This window comes from Lepus europaeus, chromosome 3, assembly GCF_033115175.1.
Source record: "Lepus europaeus isolate LE1 chromosome 3, mLepTim1.pri, whole genome shotgun sequence".
Classification (NCBI taxonomy): Eukaryota; Metazoa; Chordata; class Mammalia; order Lagomorpha; family Leporidae; genus Lepus; species Lepus europaeus.
In genome coordinates this window covers 94479266-94500175 of record NC_084829.1, presented here as the reverse complement: position 1 = coordinate 94500175, position 20910 = coordinate 94479266, and the positions used below count along the sequence as shown (strand labels likewise).

The 20910-nt window shown below is 40.9% G+C and overlaps 1 protein-coding gene across 1 annotated transcript in view; it reads right to left on the bottom strand.

The window, feature by feature from the left end:
* KLHL32 (kelch like family member 32) overlaps nucleotides 1-20910 on the bottom strand; it is a 243599-nt gene that overhangs the window by 58615 nt on the left and 164074 nt on the right. Inside the window, exon 6 of the mRNA XM_062187625.1 lies at nucleotides 4088-4303. Within this exon, the coding sequence (XP_062043609.1) occupies nucleotides 4088-4303 (216 nt within the window). The remainder of the gene's footprint in view (nucleotides 1-4087; nucleotides 4304-20910) is intronic.

Below are 20910 nucleotides of genomic sequence, written 5' to 3'. Positions count from 1 at the left end.
AGAATTTATGTTATACTCAGGCTCTTTCTTCACACCATACTCCCATAGAACACAGTCATCTCCTTCTCAGAGGAAAATTTAAGATAAAAGAAGCAGGAAATGTGACTTAATGCTATAACTAGTACTCAAACAGTATGTTTCACTTTGTGTTTCTATGTGGGTGCAAACTGTTGAAATCTTTACTTAATATATACTAAATTGATCTTCTGTATACAAAGAGAATTGAAAATGAATCTTGATGTGATTGAAGAGGAGAGGGAGTGGGAGAGGGGAGGGTTGCGGGTGGGAGGGAAGTTATGGGAGGGGGAAGCCATTGTAATCCATAAGCTGTACTTTGGAAATTTATATTCATTAAATAAAAGTTAAAAAAAAAAAAGAAGTAGGAAATGTACGTTCCTGAGAAGAGAACTGGGATTAGCCAGAGCTTCAAAAGATGAGAATAGGTCCAATGTGTGGGAGTGCTATGGAATTACTCCATTATTTTGTTCTGTTTGTTGTTCTGAAAAGTTGCCATGTTTTACCGATTACACGACAAATAAGGATTTATATATTCCAGGTATAAACTGATGGTTTGTTACATGTATCCACTGTGTAATGATTAAGCACTGTCAGACTAATCAACACAGCTGTTGTCATCCATGCTGTACATCAGATCCTGAGAATTTATAATTGAAAGTTCTGTACCCTGTAACCAACAACTCCCCATTTCTCCAACCCCCTAGTTCCTTATGGTAGGACCTTGGCTCAACAGTCTGAAACTGTATGTTGACTCTATTATACATTTACCAGGGTCTTATAGTGATAAAACCAGAAAGAAACACAAAGCTGGTGGAGACTTGCCAGGTTATAAATGTGAGTAACCTCATGCATCCTATTTCTTCCTCACCTAATTTGCTTATTTTCAGCCTCCTCTTTATTTCAACCCAGTAACAATTTTGTGTCGTTCATATGGAACCTAAGAAATCAAATGGTTGAGCTGCATTGATCTGAATTAGAAAACAACATTTTTAGAAGACTTTTATGTCCACAGGCAGGTAAGGTGTGAATGCAATACAAATCTCTCTACCTCTGAGTGTAGAGTGACATTAAACAACAGATCAAGGAATTTCAGGCTGTGGAAGGGTGGAAGAAATTGTCTAGGAGGACCTAGAAGTCCTCTGTGAAGAAAGAGACTTAAAGTTCAGAAAGGTCAGAAGGAAAACAAAAGAGCAGATATGAGACTCAATCTTGGAGGATTTCACAGATTCATGAATCCACACAATGATTATTGCTGTCTGTAGCACACTTTATGAAGCAAAGGGCCTAGGTAACGGACAGCAGGATAAACTGAAGGTTCTATGACAGCTCTTCACAGTCAGACGATGTGAAGTCTGGTGAATAACAAAAGCCAGACCTTTCAGCAAAAATGAGGTTGTCCCAAAGTACACTTTTAGAATATAGAAGAAGAACCATCTGTGAAAACATATGTGTGTTTACGGTGCTCTCAAATAAGTTACCGGCTACACATATTAATCACATAGCACAGCCCCTTCATCTGCTTTTCTATTACCTGTCCTACTCTGTGCCAATTTCCCTTCTCTTCCCCAACACCCCTTGCTTCACTGTTCTTCTTTAAGACATGGGATGGAGATTTGTCAAAGTCAATGAGCACTTTATTACAGTGAGGACGTTCTGTAATGAACAATTCAGCACTTTAATGAGATTCTGTAGATCTGTCTCCAGCCTGTCCATCAAGTTTCACTTCTATAAAGCACCCTGACACTAATCCTCTGGCATACCCAATCTTCACCCTGGGCTGAATATTAGATTCTTCCATGGTATATTGCATTACTAGTATAACCTCAGCAAAAATGATGAACTTAACTATACTTGAGGCAATATAGCTGGGCTGATTTGATTTTTCTCTATTGAGTTGAGTATGAAGGAATTACTTATTTACTAAGATAAAGCAAAAACAGTTTCTTATTGCCTGCTTAATGCCTAAATTGATAATATTTATGTGAGTCTTTTAATTCTTTCTTGAGGACCAGGTATTAAAAAAAATTGCCTGCAGCAGAAACCAGCTTTTAAAATTCTACATTATAATATTAGTAACCTTTAGAGAGGCAATTATAGCTCTAAGGTGGACAGTATGGAATTTTCTTGACACTCAGCCATCTGCACATTACCATGTCGATCTCTGGCAGTGCCTTCAACCATGCCACAGAAAGAGACAGAAGCCACAAGGATGGTTGGCATCAAATCTCAATTCAGTTAGAAAAAATTAAATGCAGACTTCATTCCAAATCTTTCTTTGTCCCTTGGGAAGTGAAGAAAATTTGGTTACTTCCCACTTTGAACTGATGAATGTAAATTCTGATGATTTATGTTTAAAGGGGACAAAATCGTATCTTTGCCAACACTTTCAACTTTTGCCTGGACAAACATGAACAGGAATGTCCAAGAAGCAGCAAAAATGTATAATTTTTTTCCTTATTATTTTCTTTGTTTTTGATAAGGACAATGTAGAATAGTGGAGAGACGGGGCAGGTACCAGCAGACCTGGATTTAAAGGTTGGCTCTGAGCAAGGCACTGAAGCCTTATTTTGTTCATCTGGAAGATGGGGTTGGTAACAGTCATTCTACAGGTCTGCTGGGAGGATAAGTCAGGTTTTTTTTTTATTTGACAGGTAGAGTTATAGACAGTGAGAGAGAGAGACAGAAAGGTCTTCCTTCCGTTGGTTCATTCCCAAAATGGCCACTACGGCCGGCGCTGCGCTGATCCGAAGCCAGGAGCCAGGTGCTTCCTCCTGGTCCCCCATGAGGGTGCAGGGCCCAAGCACCTGGGCCATCCTCCACTGCCTTCCCAGGCCACAGCAGAGAGCTGGACTGGAAGAGGAGCAACCAGGACAAGAACCCAGCACCCATATGGGTTGCCAGCGCCACAGGTGGAGGATTAACCAAGTGAGCTATGCGCTGGCCCCAGGATAAGTCAGTTTGTAAGGAGCCAGGGACCCAAAAAACCCTCAGAACACTGCAGCTCATGGCCTCATTGATGGAGGCAATAATTAAGAGGAAAGCTGCTGATTCAAGTCAGACGAAGGAATAAGTAAGGGAGAAAGGCACCAGGAAAAGCATCAATCAGTAGAGGCAGATACTGGATAATTAGCCAATGCATTTGACTAGGCTTGGAGGCAGAATTAAAAGTACTCTCTGGATATTATTTGATAAGATACCAGGATTGAACGGTCTCTTCCATTAACAGAAGACCTGTACTTCCCTCTTATATTCTTTTCATAACTATTTTTGAATGATCATGAAATCTCCCAGCCATGATGCTCTAGGATGAATGAAGTGGCTAGCCAGTGTTTTGGAGAGTGCTACAAACAGAGTGCTAGAGGACAGGGAAGATGGGCTCCAACCGCTTCTCAAAGATACCAGGTGGACTGCTCCAGGAGAGTCACCAGGGATGAGCAGAAGAGAATTTGAATTGAATAATCAACTTTAAAACATAAGACATGTTCCTGTCCCCTAGACAAAGGAATGACACAATGTGGAAAGAATGCTATGTCAGGTGAAAAGGCAGAGCTTAGGCAAATAGCAATGAATGCAGAATGGACTGAGGGAGATTTTTCCACTGCATTCCAAGAAGAGCTTCAGTTCATTCAAAGTCCAGGCTGTCTGTACTGTAAAAAGTCTAGAATTCATTCTGATTCCACTGGCTTTAAATATGTATCAATATCAGTTTACAGCCCACCCTTCCCATATTCTGATTAAGAAACAATTTCTATCAGGGAAAAAAAAAAAAAACAAAAACAAAAAACTTTGACTCTCGATGTGATCACATAAGCTGCTGGGAAACCACAGGGAGAGTCTGGGAATCTCAGCTGCAGGTTCCTGTGTTGAGCTGAGGCCTCCAAGTCTCACCGGCTGGTGCTCTCCAAACTCCTGCTCAGCGTGGGAGTGTAACTTCCAACACTTCAACCCTGCTCAGGATCAAACCACTGGATCAAACCAGACAAAATGTCGTCGTTGGCCCTCCATAATCGCATCACGCCTTTTCAGTGCCGACGGGAAGGGTGGGGGCGGCGGAGCAGAGCGCCCTTACCTGCCAGATCTGCTCTTCACTCAGCGAGGTCAGGCGGTCACTCTTCAGGACCTCCTGCAGCAGGCAGTAGGGCAGCATTAGGACGTCTTCTGGTCGGCTCTTCAGGAGTTCCGAGAGGTGTTTCACCAAGAAATCGATCACTGCCTTCTCCAGCAAAGTGAGGTTAAAGAGGTCAGCGAGTCTGTACAGATCCAAGTAATTAAAGCTATTTAATTCCTGGGTGCCAAAAAAATAAAAATGAAGAAAGAGTGCTTAGAAATCAATCCAAGAAAAGGCAGGCAAGAAACGCAGATGAACTCAAAAAGGTTGGCAAGACAGGGGTGGGAGAAATGTGACTGCTGGTGTGAAAAAAAGCAAGCAAGCCAACAAACCCCACTTACAAGGTTGTGGGCAGAGAACTGGTGTTCTGGAATTCAAGTTTTCTTCGCGTACTCCTCTTTTTTTTTTTTTTTTTTTGAAGATTTTATTTATTTATTTCAGAGAGAGACTGAGAAGTCTTCTGTCTGCTGGTTCACTCCCCAAATGGCCACAACCGGCTGGAGCTGGGAGGATCCAAAGCAAGCAGCTTCTTCCGGGTCTCCCACGTGGGTGCAGGGACCCAAGCACTGGGCCATCTTCTGCTCTCCCAGGCCATAGCACAGAGCTGGATCAGAAGAGGAGTAGCCAGGAGGAGAACCAACACCCATATGGGATTACCAGTGCCTGACGCAAGGGCTTAGCCCACTATGGCACAGCACCAGTCCCCACTTACTCCTCTTAAAACACTCACATTTAAAGGCATTTAAAGAAAGGATTGTGAGGGCTTTCTGGTTTCACTAGCTGAAATGGTATTTCGCAACTCTTTAGAAACCATCTGCCAATGAACACAAGTGATTTTTCTAGCCTCACCATATTTTACAACTTTCTTTTTTTTCTACTACAGATACTATAAGGGTAGGTAAGGTGGGATGCATGTTTAGGTGACAAATTCCATGTGAAGATAGACCGAATTCACTCTTTCCCATAACTTCAAACTAAGTATTTCTTTAAGTAAATAAAACAACTCATTCTGACTTGATGAAATATAAACACAGATTTGACCAGTAAAGTCTCAGGAAACCTCACAAAATAGCCTCCTGACCTAACAATTCTCTGAGGACTCCACCTAAGATGGATAATTTGTAATTGTTCTTTGTTTTTGGTCAGCCTTATTCAGATACTAATAGCATTCATTCCCCCTTTTTCAAGGAGTTTCTGTGGCAACAAAGAGGGTGGGGTTGGGGTTGGGTTTCACCTGTCTCTACAAGAGCTCAAACTCAGAGGAAGGGCTGGACGCTAACGCCTTCAGAAAGCTGTGGCTCTGTCACTGTAACCCTGTGAAAACCAGAGTGGACACACACACACACTTGTCCGCAGAAAACTTGCCTATTTCTGCTAGAATTAGAATAGGCCATGTCCTGGTTACCCTTCCATGTTAATTCATGATTATTAGTATGTGATCAATATGCTCCAGTAACTTAAGGAATACAGAATGCCATCAGACAGCTATTTCACTGTTGATCTATTTAAATAATATCAACATACTTCCCCTCTTTTCTAAGTTATTTAAGAGTATTAAGGTCTCCACCTAAAAACATTTTATTCTCTTCTAATGTGTATGCTTCCATGGTATTTGAGAAGTGAATATTTTTACATCTTTGCTGTCCAACACAATAGTCACTAGCCACATGAACCTATTGGGTGTCTGAAACATGGTTAATAAAATGGTATGTGCTATAGGTGTAAAATACACTTGAGTGCAAAGAGTAAGAAAAATAAAATGGAAAAACTCAATAATTTTTATATTGGATGAACTTATGTCCTGGATATATTGGGTTAAATATTTTATTATAATTAAATTAACTGTTACTTTCAAAATGTAGCTATTAGAAAATTTTAAATTACATATGTGACTCCCATTGTATTTCATTTGGACAGTAAGCAGTATTCTAAATAACAAAATGCATATCAAGAAATTGTAGCACTAAGTAATGGCTAGGCAAAAAGCTCTGGAGTGAACTAAAGGGTTCACATTAGATGACTCTACTTTTACATAATCAGAATGTGCTGTATATTTGGGGAACAAAAAAAGCTAGAAGAAAGGATTTTGAAGTTTTCCCCATACAGAAATAATAAATGTTTGATAATATGTTTACCCTGATTTCAACATTACACAATATATCCCATATTAAAATATCACATGGTACTCCATAAATAATGTACAATTTATATATATCAGTTAACATTTAAAAAATAAATGAATTGGCCGGCGCCACGGCTCACTAGGCTAATCCTCCACCTTGCGGCGCCGGCACACCGGGTTCTAGTCCCGGTCGGGGCACCGATCCTGTCCCGGTTGCCCCTCTTCCAGGCCAGCTCTCTGCTGTGGCCAGGGAGTGCAGTGGAGGATGGCCCAAGTGCTTGGGCCCTGCACCCCATGGGAGACCAGGAGAAGCACCTGGCTCCTGGCTTTGGATCAGCGCGGTGCGCCGGCCGCAGCGCGCCAGCCGCAGCGCGCCAGCCGCAGCAGCCATTGGAGGGTGAACCAACGGCAAAAGGAAGACCTTTCTCTCTGTCTCCCTCTACTGTCCACTCTGCCTGTCAAAAATTAAAAAAAATAAATAAATGAATTAAAAAATTATAAAGCAGCCATTAGACTATCAGATGCTTTATTACTAGGGCTACTTGACTAAAATGTTGGTTCTAGATGCTGGTTCTTCTGGTGGAAGATGATACTTTAATCATATTCCTAGTAGGAGTCAAGCTAGAAGACTTCAGGAATCAGGTTAAGATTCTGGCTCTTAATAGGTCTATTTGCCAACATGACTGGAAGAAGAATAAATGCTTATCTTTAAAATGTAGTTCATCACAGATGGCCATTAAAGTCCCTTTCCTCTCTCTGATCCAAGACTCTACAAACAGCCATTCAATCAAAATATTCTGACTTCCCATTCAGCAGATTTTATCAAAACGACACTGAAGATTTTTATTCCAGCACCAATTCAAATAACAAACTTGTTCTCCAAATCTTGGTTCTTATGGTTGGCAAAGTCTTCCCAGGGGGCTAAGAATGGATAATCCTTACACACGGAACTTCTACTGCAAACTTCAGAGGACTCTCTCCTTATGATGAGTAGGTTATTTCTGGTAACTGTTATCCAAGTTTTACAGCACTAGAGCCCTGGGTATGATTTTGGCATCCAAATAAATTATCTGCAGGGGCCAGCACTGTGGCACAGCAGGTAAAGCCACTGCCTGCAGTGCCAGCATCCCATATGGGCACCAGTTTGAGACTCGGCTGCTCCACTTCCAATCCAGCTCTCTGCTATGGCCTGGGAAAGCAGTGGAAGATGGTCCAAGTCCTTGGCTCCTGCACCCACATGGGAGACCTTGAAGAAAATCCTGGCTCCTGGCTTTGGATTGGCGCAGCTCCAGCCATTGTGGCCAGTTGGGGAGTGAACCAAAGGACGGAAGACGTCCCTCTCCTCCTCCCTCTCCCCCCCCCACCCCCGCTTCTCCTTTGCTGTGTAACTCGGACTTTCAAATAAATAATAAAATAAAATAAAATTACTCTGCAGTCCCTGAGAAGTCTGAGTTAGCCTTTCAACTATCCCAGCTGCATGCCTACAGAGTGCCGAGCAGCACAGCACACAGAAATGGCCATCAACAGAAGCCAGAACAACCAGGCTCTGCAAAGTAAGAGGTGGATGGGCACTAAGATAGGGGAAAACCTTTTCTCCCATTTGTTCACCTGCCAAGAAAATGAATCCAACTATAGGGTGAGCTGGATTATGTGGGGGTAATACAGCATTGTTTATTATTCACCTTTATATCCTTATATGGAGATACTGAATTTCTTCCAGTTAGAAGTATAACTTAAAAGTGGTTCAACTCAGAGCTATGGGAAATCACATAATTAAATTACTTTTACAAAGAATTTTTAAAGTGGTGTTTTTTTTCCTGCTGTGTTTCATTTGAAGGTAATTATTTAATGTCTTCTACCATAGTCTTGAAATATTTTCATTTCTTAAACACATAATCTTATATACCCCTCAAATGCAATCTAACAAAGCATATCCAGTTTACTAGTGGAAAACAGAGAACGCTTAATGGACAAATGTCCATGGCTAACTGAAAACAGCAAACAGGAACAGAACTGATACATGTTGGTATGCAAGGGTTAGAAGGTAAATATGTTCCCTTCCCTAGTCTATTTCTCCTCTCTTGTGCTTAGAAACAGAATTTGCCAAATTTCTAGTGCTTTCTGGATGTGTCAGAGATTTCCTTTCACCTTCTTGTGCTTAGCTTGTACCTCAGTAGTTAAACTAGGGTTAAAGTGAGGATTCAAGGCGGCTGGGGGAAACCTGCCCTCTCTCAGGCCAGAATGCCATAGCACACACTCCAATCTGGGGCAAAGGGGCTCTGGGAGCTTTAAGCAAAAAACATGATGTTTTATCCAATGGTTAAGACCATGTGTAAGCAAACTAAGCTCCAACAATGCTGCTTTTAAGGGTTTCCATTAATGTGATGGGGGAAGTGGGAAGCAATGGTTAAATTGCATTAAATGCCTACCTATATTACTCTGGATAGGAAAAAAAAATCATTGCTGTTTTAGAAAGAGTGCCATTATGTTTCAGGTTATAAAAAGTAATAAATGTTCAGTCCATAAAATTCAGGACATACAAAGTAAGAAAAAGAAAACAAAAATCATTCATAATTTCACCATGCAGAGATAATCACTATTAATGTTTTTGTATATATATTTCTAGACTTTTAAATAAGAAGCCTTTTATATGTCAAATAAAGAGAAAGAATAATGGCATCACAGCAGAACAAATCATAAGCTGCCACAGGTACTCAGATGCAGCTTGGTGGAGAAGAGCAAGGCCCATGGAGTCAGGTGGACCTGGCTCAACTCTATCTCTGATCATTGGTCAGGACCCTAGGTCAATTACTGAACCTCCACTATTCCCCATGAAGAAAATGGAAAACTCAGCCAACTCACAGGGTTGTTATGGAGGCAATGTAGGAATACTATCACAGCTCCGCACATGGAAAATATATAGTAGATTGAAGGGAAGGTGGCAAGAACAGTGAGATATATTTGAGCATTGTTGTCTGGTATCCATAAGCCCTAACTCATCACTGATGCAATGAGTTCACAATGAAGAAAGTGATCTCTTCAGATACATGGTGAAGTCACAGAAATGAGGGTGGCCAAAGTAAAAATCATGGAATTGAGCTGTAAATTAATTGTATGTTAATATCCCCTGCATCTAAATCACTAACATGAGTCTTTTTCCCAAGATCTGAATTCATTTTCCCAACTGCTTCTAAGAACACATTTTCCCAACTGCTTCTAAGAACACATCTTCTCCTGGACATTCCACATCCATACTGAATTCAACCTGTGCAAATTAAGTTTATTTTATGTGAACCTGCAGCTTTTCCCATATGCCCTCGCTAGGAGAAAGGCCACATCCAACCTCACACCCCAGGAACTTGAAAGCTGGCCCATCTTCCTCTCTTATGTTGAATCAATTACCAAGTCCATTCGTTCTTTCTCCTTAGCATTTCTTGTTCTGTCCCTCATCATCTCCAGTCTATACTTCCTATTACAGTGTACTAAATTACCATTACTGCCTCCAGCATCAATTTCACAATCCTCTCTTTCTACACGAACCTGATGATGTTTTAAATCTGATCATGTGTTTAAAACTCATTAACAGGCTCCCATTTGCTTATGGGAAATAGTGCAAACTCAGTAACATTGTACATTCTTCCATGACCTGGACCCTACTGACCTCCTCATCCCACAAGGCAGCAACCCCATGCACTCTGGCTTGGCTTCAACCATGACAACCACCTACAAATTCACATCACACACCAGAACCACAGCAGGCACCAGCAATACAATGAACCAATCTAGGTGAGCCCTAAGCCTTGTGGGGTGTGTAAACTACTGAAAAAGAGAGCCACAAATCCAAACAACTTACAAATAAATGGAAAATTATAAGCAAGGTAGAAGTCACAAATGATAGAATATAGGACTCTAAATGCCCATGAAGGAGATATGACCTAGAGTGGAGACTTAGTGAAGGCTTTCCTGAAAAACACTTCATAGGTACAGCTTTAGGAATATAGTGGTTCTTTCCCCTTTACCCACCCTCCCGCCCCAACTCCCATCCCACTTCCCACTCCCTCTCCCATCCCCTTCTTCATTATGGTTCATTTTTAGTTTAGTTTTATATACAGAGGACCAATTCTATGTTAAGTACAGATTTCAACAGTTTGCGCCCACCCATCCACCCCCACACACACACAACACATAGAGTACAGTTTAAGAACAAGTTCTGCAGTTAATTCTCATAGTACAACTCATTAAGGCGGAGGTCCTATATGGGGGGTAAGTGCACAGAGACCTCTGTTGTTCCTTTAACAAGTAACACTTTTATTTATGACGTCAGTGATCATCTGAGGCTCTTGCCATGGGCTGCCAAGGCTATGGAAGCCTTGTGACCACAGACTCCATCAGTATTTGGACACGGCCAGAAGCAAAGAAGTTCTCTCTTCCCTTCAGAGAAAAGTACATCCTTCCTTGACGGCCCCTTCTTTCCACTGAGGTCTACACAGAAATCCTCCGTGTAGGATATTTTTTGCTTGGTTTTCCATGCCTGAAATGCTCTCATAGGCCTTTGAGCCAGATCAGGAAGCCTTAAGGGTTGATTCTGAGGTCTGTTATTTACAGCAAATGTCATTCTAGGAGTCTGCTGTGTGGACTGCTTCTCATGTCAGACATTTGTTCCTTTTTTAATTCTATTATCATTACCAGGCACTTGATGTTATTTATATGATCACTTTTATACTTAAACCTATCCATATGTTGACTTTAACATTTAATATGATTACTTTAACAATTAAGAAGACATTTTTACCACAAATTTTAATGGGATTGGAGTCCCATGACAAGTTTTTGGCTGTACCCTTAGAAGTAAGTCTGGGCCGGTGCCGTGGCTCACTAGGCTAATCCTCCACCTGCGGCGCCGGCATCCCATATGGGCGCCGGGTTCTGGTCCTGGCTGCTTCTCTTCCAGTCCCGCTCTCTGCTGTGGCCCGGGAAGGCAGTGGAGGATGGCCCAATTGCTTGGGCCCCTGCACCCGCATGGAAGACCAGGAGGAAGCACCTGGCTCCTGGCTTTGGATCGGCGCAGCGCGCCAGCCATAGCAGCCATTTGGGGAGTGAACCAACGGAAGGAAGACCTCTCTCTCTCTCTCTCTCTCTCTCTCTCTCACTGTCTAACTCTATCTGTCAAAAAAAAAAAAAAAAAAAAGTCTGCAGGACTGTATACCATAACATTTTAAACAGGACAGAGGTGGGATTGCAGGGAGAATGTTCCAAACAGAGGAAGCAGCATGTACAGAATTCTTGTGGGGGAGCAGCCATGACTCCATTGCTGTCTGAACATTCCTCTCCATGTCACTCGAGTTTACATTACTGTGACAGGCTTTCAGCACTCATCACGAGCAGTAATTATCCTCTGTGCTTACTTGTCTGCTTGTTGATAATGTGTCTGTTTCCTTCTCTAAAGCCTCAATAAGCTCTATGGGAGGAAGGACCTGTTTTCTTCACGGTGTATCCCCTGTGCCTAAAGCAGTGCCAGGTCCACGCAAGCCCCACTTGCTGAATGAGTGAACCTGGTTCACCTTTTCAAACCCCCATGGCTCAGATCAAATTGATCATTACCTCCTTTGGGCTTCTACCCTGCCCTCTAGTTTTCTAGCACAACACTTGGCCACTGTAAGCTCCCAGTGATTATTGCTCTCTCTCACTCCACCAAATCTAAGCTCTGAGTAGCCAGGAGTATGTTTTATATTTCATGTGACTGTGGTATCCAGTAGGGAGTAATGCTCAAAACACTTGTGTTTGATGAAAGAATGCCCATCAGCTTTCTTAATAGCTTAGAATTAAGCAAAAACAGGGGCCAGCATTGTGGAGTAGCAGGTTAAGTCTCGGCCTGCAGTGCTGGCACTCCATATGGGTGCCAGTTCGTGTCCTGGCTGCTCCTCTTCCAATCCAGCTCCCTGCTAATGGCCTGGGAAAGCAGTGGAAGATGGCTCAAGGGCTTGAGGCCCTACACCAATCTGGGAGACCCAGAAGAAGCTCCTTGTTTAGGATCAGCCTAGCTCTGGCCATTGTAGTCATTTGGGAAGTGAACCAGCAATGGAAGACCTCTTTCTCTGTCTCTTCCTCTCTCTTTTTGTGATTCTGATTCTCAAATAAATAAATCTTTTCAAAAAAGACTTAAGCAAAAACAGAATAGCCTATGTCTTTCCAACATGCTTACCCAATTTTGAGCCTCATCCACTTTGGGCCATTTTCGATACTTCATTGGTCTTCCTCATCTTCCCTTCCACTGGGCGTTCTTACACAGAAGCCTGAAGGCAAAGCTATTGGCCACTCAATTTTCTGACAGGGAACATTGATAATAATGACAAGAGCTAAAAGTGTTAATGAGAAAATGCTTTATAATCATTTTTCTATGAGAAAAATATTTCAATCTACCTAAAATTTCTTTCTCAATCCAAGGGAATTATTTCCTTTATCAACTGACTATTTAGATTAAAGTATCTTAAATACCATTTCAAGTGATACTTTGACCTAATTATGAGATTGTCTCAGGTCTTTTACCTTCTGTGCCTTAAAAATCCAAGTTCTCAGGTAGAGGCAGTGGTTTCAAATGGAAGTTACAGCTCAGCAACAAGAAACTCTCTTGAGTAAAAGAAAATCTTTCTCTTCTGTTCCTAAAAAGGTTTCATTTCTGTCACATTGCTTCTCTCTTGAAATTTAGTTTCTATTCAGAATTATGGTGCATACATTGTTGTTCTTTGGGGAATATTTTTAAATAACATTATTTTCCCTTGATTTAGGGCTATTTAGCTTCTCTTTCCCTTTCTATTTGTTTCTTATGGTTCGAATAGCAAGTTAAATAACAGAAGAAGAGCCACAAAATGTGAGCCTGGAACCGTACTAGCTCTGGAATAAACAGCTATTTTTCAAGTTTAATAATTCTTAAACATATATATTTCTCAAATTCAGTCTTTCTGTGTGACCTATTCCTCTAATTATATCCTTAAAATGCTTAATTCCCAGAAAAACTACTAAATATGGTAGGTAAACAAAGGCATGCAAGAGGCAAATACTGCTGTATTTTGAGTTATATTCCAATGCAATTACATTGGAGGCACCCATCAGGAGTTAGGATCTGAGTGGGAGGAGTTAAGGCAGCTCAAGGCCAGGGTTAATTGTGGGCCTCTTCTACCAGTCTACCCAAACCAGGACGGGAGCAAGAAAACAGCGAGTCTCTGCCATGGTGCTGCCTGCTGCAGGACTCATCAGTGGCAAAGGGACTCCACGCTGTCTCTCATTTAAGCAGGAATTCAAAATAAATGACCCCAATTCGTACAAATGTATGTTATTTGATAATTTATCTTTTCAAATATTTATTTTATTCAAAAGGCAGAGTGACAGAGAGGGACATACACACACACACACACAGAGAGAGAGAGAGAGAGAGAGAGAGAGAGAGAGAGAAATTCTTCCATCTGCTGGTTTACTCCCTAAATGGTTGCAATAGCTAAGTCTGGGCCAGGCTGAAGCCAAGAGTGCAGAACTGCATCTGGGTCTCCATGTCAGTGGTAGGGGCCCAAACACTTTGGCCACCATCCAATGCCTTCCCAGGCACATGAGCAGGGAGCTGGATTGGAACTGAAGCAAACACGACTCAAACTGGCACTTCAATATGAGATGCCAGTGTTGCAAGCAGAGGCTTAACCTGCTGAGTCATAATATTGGCTCCTTATTTGACAATTTAGATTTAAGTCTGTTCATGCAGTAATGTCTCCCAGATTCAGTTGCATTCTACTACACTTCCTTGGATGATAGAAAAACATGTGGCCTTTTAGTTAGGGCCTGCATATTCACTGCACATGACCCAGTCTAGCTTATGTAGGTCACAGCCAAGAGATGTGTCTTATGTGCCTAAGGGGAGATAAGCTGAAAGTCAATGGTCCATCACTATCCTAGGCTCTAGCCCCCACCACCATTGCTGGAAGCCAGGTGACCACATGTCCCAACCACCGGTGTCAGCTCCACCTCCATCCTAATGGGATTCACTGCTCCTACTTCCCTGCCTGCCCCCCGGCAAAGTTTTAAAAGGACCTGTTCCTGAAGATATGGCTCTTTCTCTCTGTCTCCTGATCTCTCGCTCGCTCTCTCTCTTGATCTCTCTTACACTCTCCTACTCTCTCTTTTCCTTCTTCACCCTTTCCCTCTGGTCTGTCGGGTCCCCCCAATAAACCCTTTCCCTTAACAACAACAACAAAAAAGTCAGTGGTCCATGTTTCTAAAACCCAGTCTTTGTTATGGTTCCATCCATGACTCCCTGGCCTGTCAATAACTCTTTGCCCAACCAGCACTGCAGTTTAACCCTTACCTGGGCAGCAGCAATTATGCAGAACACAAAATATTTGTCATCATATGATTGCATCTATCAGAGACTATCTTCAATATCTGCCCCACAAACTCTCTGCATCAAATCTAGGAGTCTTGATTAAACTGAGAAAATTCAGAAATCTGATAGAGATCCTTTGCCTTAATACTAACAATACTTGTGCAAATACAGCCTTAGTCACACCTGTTTCTCTTGTTTCCTTTCATACTTCTGAGAATGTCACTATTTTTAAAGGAAAAATAAACATCAACAATATATATTATCAACTTGGATGCCTATGGCCTGTGTTGAAAATAATATTAAAATTTTCTGAAGGTTAAAATAAGAAAAATATCATTTTGATTTCCTAAAATTTCCCTAAGATGACCAAATTAGCTCACTTATATTAAAGCTCAAGCTTCTATGTTGCACTTCCTACTAATCTAGACCCTGGGAGGCCACAGTAATAGTTCAAGTAATTAGGTTTACGCCACTCATATGAGAGGTCTGGATTGGGTTCCTGTCCCCAGCTTCAGCCAGCCCCATCCCCAGTAGTTGCAGGCATTTGGAGAATGAGCCAGAGGATGGCAGAGCACTCCCTACCCCAAAATGAACAGGATTCAAGATTTTTCTGGGTCATAACACTTAACAGATATGACTACTTTAACAGTGCTCTGTTTCAACCAAATAATTATGGTCCCTTCTTTAACTCCTCCACTTTCTTTTTAAGATTTATTTATTTATTTTTATTTGAAAGGCAGAGCCAAAGAGAGAGGAGGAAGAGGAGGAGGAGGAGAAGGAAGAGGGAGGGAGGGAGGAAGAGAGACAGAGAGAGAGATTTTTCACCTGCTGGTTCACTCTCCAAATGGCCGCAACAACCAGAGCTGGGCCAGGCCGAAGCCAGGAGCCTGGAGCTTCTTCAGAGTCTCCCACGTGGGTGCAGGGGCTCAAACATTTGAGTCATCCTTTGCTGTTTTCCCAGGTGCATTAGCAGGGAGCTGGATCAGATGTGGAACAGCTGCTGGGGCTGGCACTATGGCGTAGTGGATAAAGCCACCACCTGCTGCCTACATCCTATATGGGTGCCGGTTCAAGTCCCAGCTGCTCCACTTCCAATCCAGCTCTCTGCTATGGCCTAGGAAAGCAGCAGAAGATGGCCCAAGTCCTTGGGCCCCTGCACACACATGGGAGACCAGAAAGAAGATCCTGGCTGGTTTTGGATCGGCACAGTTCCAGCCACTGGGGAGTGAACCAGCCAGAGGATGGAAGACCTCTCTCTGCCTCTTCTTCTCTCTCTGTGTAACTGACTTTCAAACAAACAAATAAATAAAAGAACTGGGTCTTGAACTGGCACCCATAAGGGATGCTAGTGTTGCAGGAAGAGGCTTAAGCTGCTATGCCACAAAGCCAACCCCAGTCTTTTATTTTCAATTAGTAATACCATTCATTTACATAATTTCACTTCAAAATGGCACCTCAATTGCTAAATATCAACACTACAGATAAAGATGGCCAGGAAACATGATAGTTTCTGTACTCATCATGTTATAGCACACAGGAAATTGGAAGTTGTCACATAAAATGTTGACAATACATCACATTTTGAGGACTCCTCAATGTCACCCTTGCTATGAAAGTCAAGAAAGCTTCTTTTTTAAAACTGCTCCTAAAATTATTCCAAATAGCCTGATAAACCAATTCTGTATAAAAATTAGAATGGTTTGCATTTTAGCAGTATTATCAAAGTAAAATAAAAATGATGTATCCGCTGCTTATAGGGATCAAGTGCCAAAGAGGCTATATTAAGTGTGAGATCTTTTGTTATGGACTGAATCTAATGCTTCCCACTATGTGTCTTTCATCACGTGCCCAATAGCTATGCATAGAGCTTATCTTCCAACTACTAGAAATGTTCCTAGTAAACCACAGATGCTCAATGAGTTATGGTGAGGTTACCTCCTGACAAATCCCTCTTAAGCTGAAAATACTGTAATCATTTAATCTACTGAGCATCACAGCTTAACACAGAACACTGTAGAGTATAGGCTGTCTACTCATGATTGGGTGGCTGGCTATGAGTTGCAGTTCATCACTGCTATCTAGCATTGAGAAACAGTATGGTACCACACGATCACTAGCTTGGAAAGAGATGAAAATTCAAATTTTTGTAGTACAGTTTTTATTGAATATGTATCACTCTTGTACCAATTTGAAAAATCATTAGGTCAAACCATCCAACGTCAAAGACTATCTGAGGTAAAAGGCAGGTTTGTGCATCTTATGCTTTTTGCCTCCTGTACCATGTCAATCATAATGCCCCTTTATATTAAATTATAACTGAAAAACCGTTGTTGGATTATGAAAGAAAAAAACCAAACAAGATATGGGACACATCTATGACTACACATCAGAAAAAGAATGGATAGCTTGGTTGTAGGTATGGCATTACAACTGGGCAAAGTGAACAGATCTCCCACAATTATCTGATGAAGTACTCTCAAGTATTTGATCTGAAGTTAAGGAATTCTTTGATGATGCTGAGTAGGTGTCAGGTTTTTCATCGAGCTGGTAAACATGGTACAAGGCTTCTTGTGGATCAGATACCCGTGGCCTGGCTAGCATAGTGAATCTTGTGTCTTCCGACTGTCCACATGTTTGTTTTCTCCCCCCTCTTCCCTCTCTGGGTATTTAGTGATGGTCACAAAAATATAAATCTCCATACTACTTGCCAAAAATATATAAACAGTATCAAATGGAAATGAATTCTCATCTTTTCCTTTAGACCAGAAGGAAAATATACAGACTCTTTTGTCCCAAACAGTTATTATTTCTGAAGCATCTAAAGACTCTGTTTGATTCAACAGACTGAAAAGCTTGTAAGAAAGAGGAAGTTCTGTAATAGAAATCCTCTTCCCCTCCTGGGTACAACCCAGATCAGATTCTGCCTCCTCAAAAAGGGAGCCACTGCAGCTTGAAGGACTGTTCCATCTTCTGACTGTCACCGCACTAACTACTTGCATAGTCTGCTTGACCCTTGAGTCCCCAGCTGTGCATAAAGGTGCAGGTGGCACCTTCACTTCTTCAGATCTTTCTGTCTTCACACAGTGGCTACTTGGAAAGTTTTGATTGATGGACAGTGGGTAGGCAAGAAAAAAAAATCAGATCTTTAAAAATTCAACTTTTATTGCTTTTATTTCTTAGTGTGCAATAAAACATAATCCTGCTCCTCTAGAAATATTTAAATATTTTAAGTGTAAATAATTTATTAGATATTGTAGTATTTCAATAATTAAATAAAAGGATATGCCTAGAATGTTAGCTACACTGGAGATAAATGTGGCAGCACAGAAAGAGAGAAAAAGCTATTGCCTAAGAATTTCACAAGTGTATGAGTGTGTTCTTTTTAGGCTATCATTCAATATAAGGTGTACTGCCATCTTATTCTTTTTGTCCAAGAAAAATGATAAGTTTAACTGATTGTGCATATTTATTCAGGCTCATCATTTTATATTTTCTCTGTTTCCTTCACTGTGTCTCCTTCCCTGTCTCCTTCACTTATCCTTTGGGTGTAAGGCACTGGGACCCTCTTTGGCATTAGAGTTGCAGGAAAAGTAAATGATTTGAAGCTAACCCATCTGGAAGGCCTCTGCAAGTATTTAACTTCTCCAAGGCTAGTTCCTTCATCTAAAAATAAAGAGAATGATAATGCATTCCAGATCTGTGATAAGGATTCCAGAATATATGTAAAGCGCCTTCCACATAATAGATGCTCAACATATAACAGTGATCATGATTACTTATTTTTAAATTATTTATTTATTTATATTTGAACGGGAAAGAGAGAGAGAGAATCAGCTATCGGCTGGCTCACTCCCCAAATGCCCACAACAGTCTAGACTGGGCCAGCCTGAAGCCGGGAGCCTGGAACTCAATCCTGGTATCCCATGTAGGTGACAGGAACCCAAGTACCTGAGCCATCATCTTCTGCCTCCCAGGGTATATATGAGCAGGAAACTGAAATTAGGAGCAGAGCCAGGGCTTGAACCGAGATATTACAGAATGCAGTGCAGGCACCCCAAGCCAGATCTTAGCCACCATGCCAAATGCCTGTCCCATTTATTCCATTTAAAAAATGCTGTCAACAGTGCTTAAACTATAGCTTTGTATATGCAATTAATTTTATCCACGGACTGGGGGACCAGACAAAAAAACACTGAATGTTAATACAGACTTGTTTTTCTATAGCATCCACCAAAATGATAGTTGCCATGTAAAATCATTCATTTCTTTTGTACTTAAAAAATACTTTAGCAGAGATAAGCAGAGAGAACGGACTGAGACATTTAACTGGACCACAAGAAAGTATGTGTTTTTATAATGTACTCTAGTTCCCAAGCTCTATATTACTCATAGTAGAAAAGACACACAGAGAAATCTAAGGATGGGGGAGCTGAATTTCTTTATGACCTTATTTGAAAGATAAACTCCTTGGGGAAATACAATTTATTCAGATTATCAAGATCCTGCTGTGCAAATCTACAGTCTGGGAGCACACTATGGAGATCAAAAAATATTTACTTTATTCTGTTGGGTATAAAAGCTTTTAATGAATGCATAATTAAGACAAAAAAGTGTATACAGCTTGAGAAATTCCACTGCTGAGCCAAGCCATTAATATCCAAAGCACCATACCCAGTTGTGATTCCACCTGTCTCCTATTTGAATTTCAACTTAGTTATATACAAGGTATTGTGTTACTACTCAACCTAGTGCTGCAGGAAAGGACTGTGCTCCAGGAGTTGAGAGAGTTACATAACGGGCACTGGTGTCGATATGTGGTGAGAGACCATCCTTTCGGAATAGTTCAAACAAACCAACAAAAAAAGAAAAGCCAAATCTTTAATAGTCTAGAGAAAAAAGCTTATCATCTATAAAAAGCCATTATGAGTTTTCTTGACACTATCTTAGAGTTACTAGGATAAAATCCAATAGTTACAGGAGAAAAAAATGACAAATTCATCGACAATGCAGGGCAGATTATTCATGATAAAATAAGTCCAGATATTTTTATAATATATATGTAAATAGATATACATACATACACATATAAAGAGATATGGATATTTTTGTATATAAACATGTAAATATGTATGTACATTGCTTTTAATTATATTTTTATATGCTAATATAAATAGGCACATGATACAGTTTGAGTACATAAAAGCAACTTATTAGTGGCAATTCAAAAAATACAATGGAAAAAATTCCAGCATGCTCTAATTCTTGGTGTTTTGGAAAACCTATTTAAATATATTTGTGCTGTATAACAGAGGAATGCTACAATTAGGTTACTGGTACATTTTCATAATCAATTGTATGCATAATATTCAAGGCTCATGAATAATTTTATATTGTTCCTTGGGAAAGTCTCTATAAGCTGGAAATCTCATCGGGAGGAAGCACAGAGACACGGCTGTTGCCAAGAACTAATAATTCCGGCCCCAATCACCAAGTATCACAAAAACGATGTTTCAAAATTTACCAAGGCCAACTGAACACATTAGCAAAAGTGAAGCAGCCCATTATATTGGCTCTGGTTTCTAGAGTGCCTGCTGTTGTAAGATACTTTGCATACACCATCTCATTGAATCTTTCAATGGCCCTGAGGCTATCTCTTGTATATAGAGATACAGATCATATCTGTATTTCACAGATGAGGTGTGTGGGGCAAAGAAGCTAAGTAACTGCCCAAAGTCACACAACTTTGGGACATGGACTCCTATCATGGGCAGATAAATAAATCCACACAAAGAATGAGGTGCGATCAACCTCCCAGGACTGCCCATAATTAGGGAAGAGGAAGGAAATCCAGCTGCAGCTGGGGGTACTGATCAGACAATTCTGGAAGAGGAGAAAGTATGTGAGGCAAGTACTTGAACATTAAATAGCAACTCAGAAGATGACAAAGTAAGGGAAAAATAATCATGGAGAAGGAGGCTTCATATGAAGAAGTTTAGGTACAGGGAAATGCGCGCAGTTCTCAATGACTATGGCATAGCATGTGGAAAGTAAATTGTTAACAAGAACAGGCTAAACAGAAAGGAAGTTTCATAATAAAAACACGTGTTGTGTGCCAAATTAAGAGGAATGAGCCTTATCCTGACGGCTGTGGTGAACCAACTGCTGAATATTGAATGATTTCACAAGAATGTGACATGATCAGGTTGTTATTTTTTTCTAATCAATCAAACAGAATTTTTCATAGATTAAAAAACTTGCAAAATCAATCAAACATAATTTTGGAGGCGGCACTAC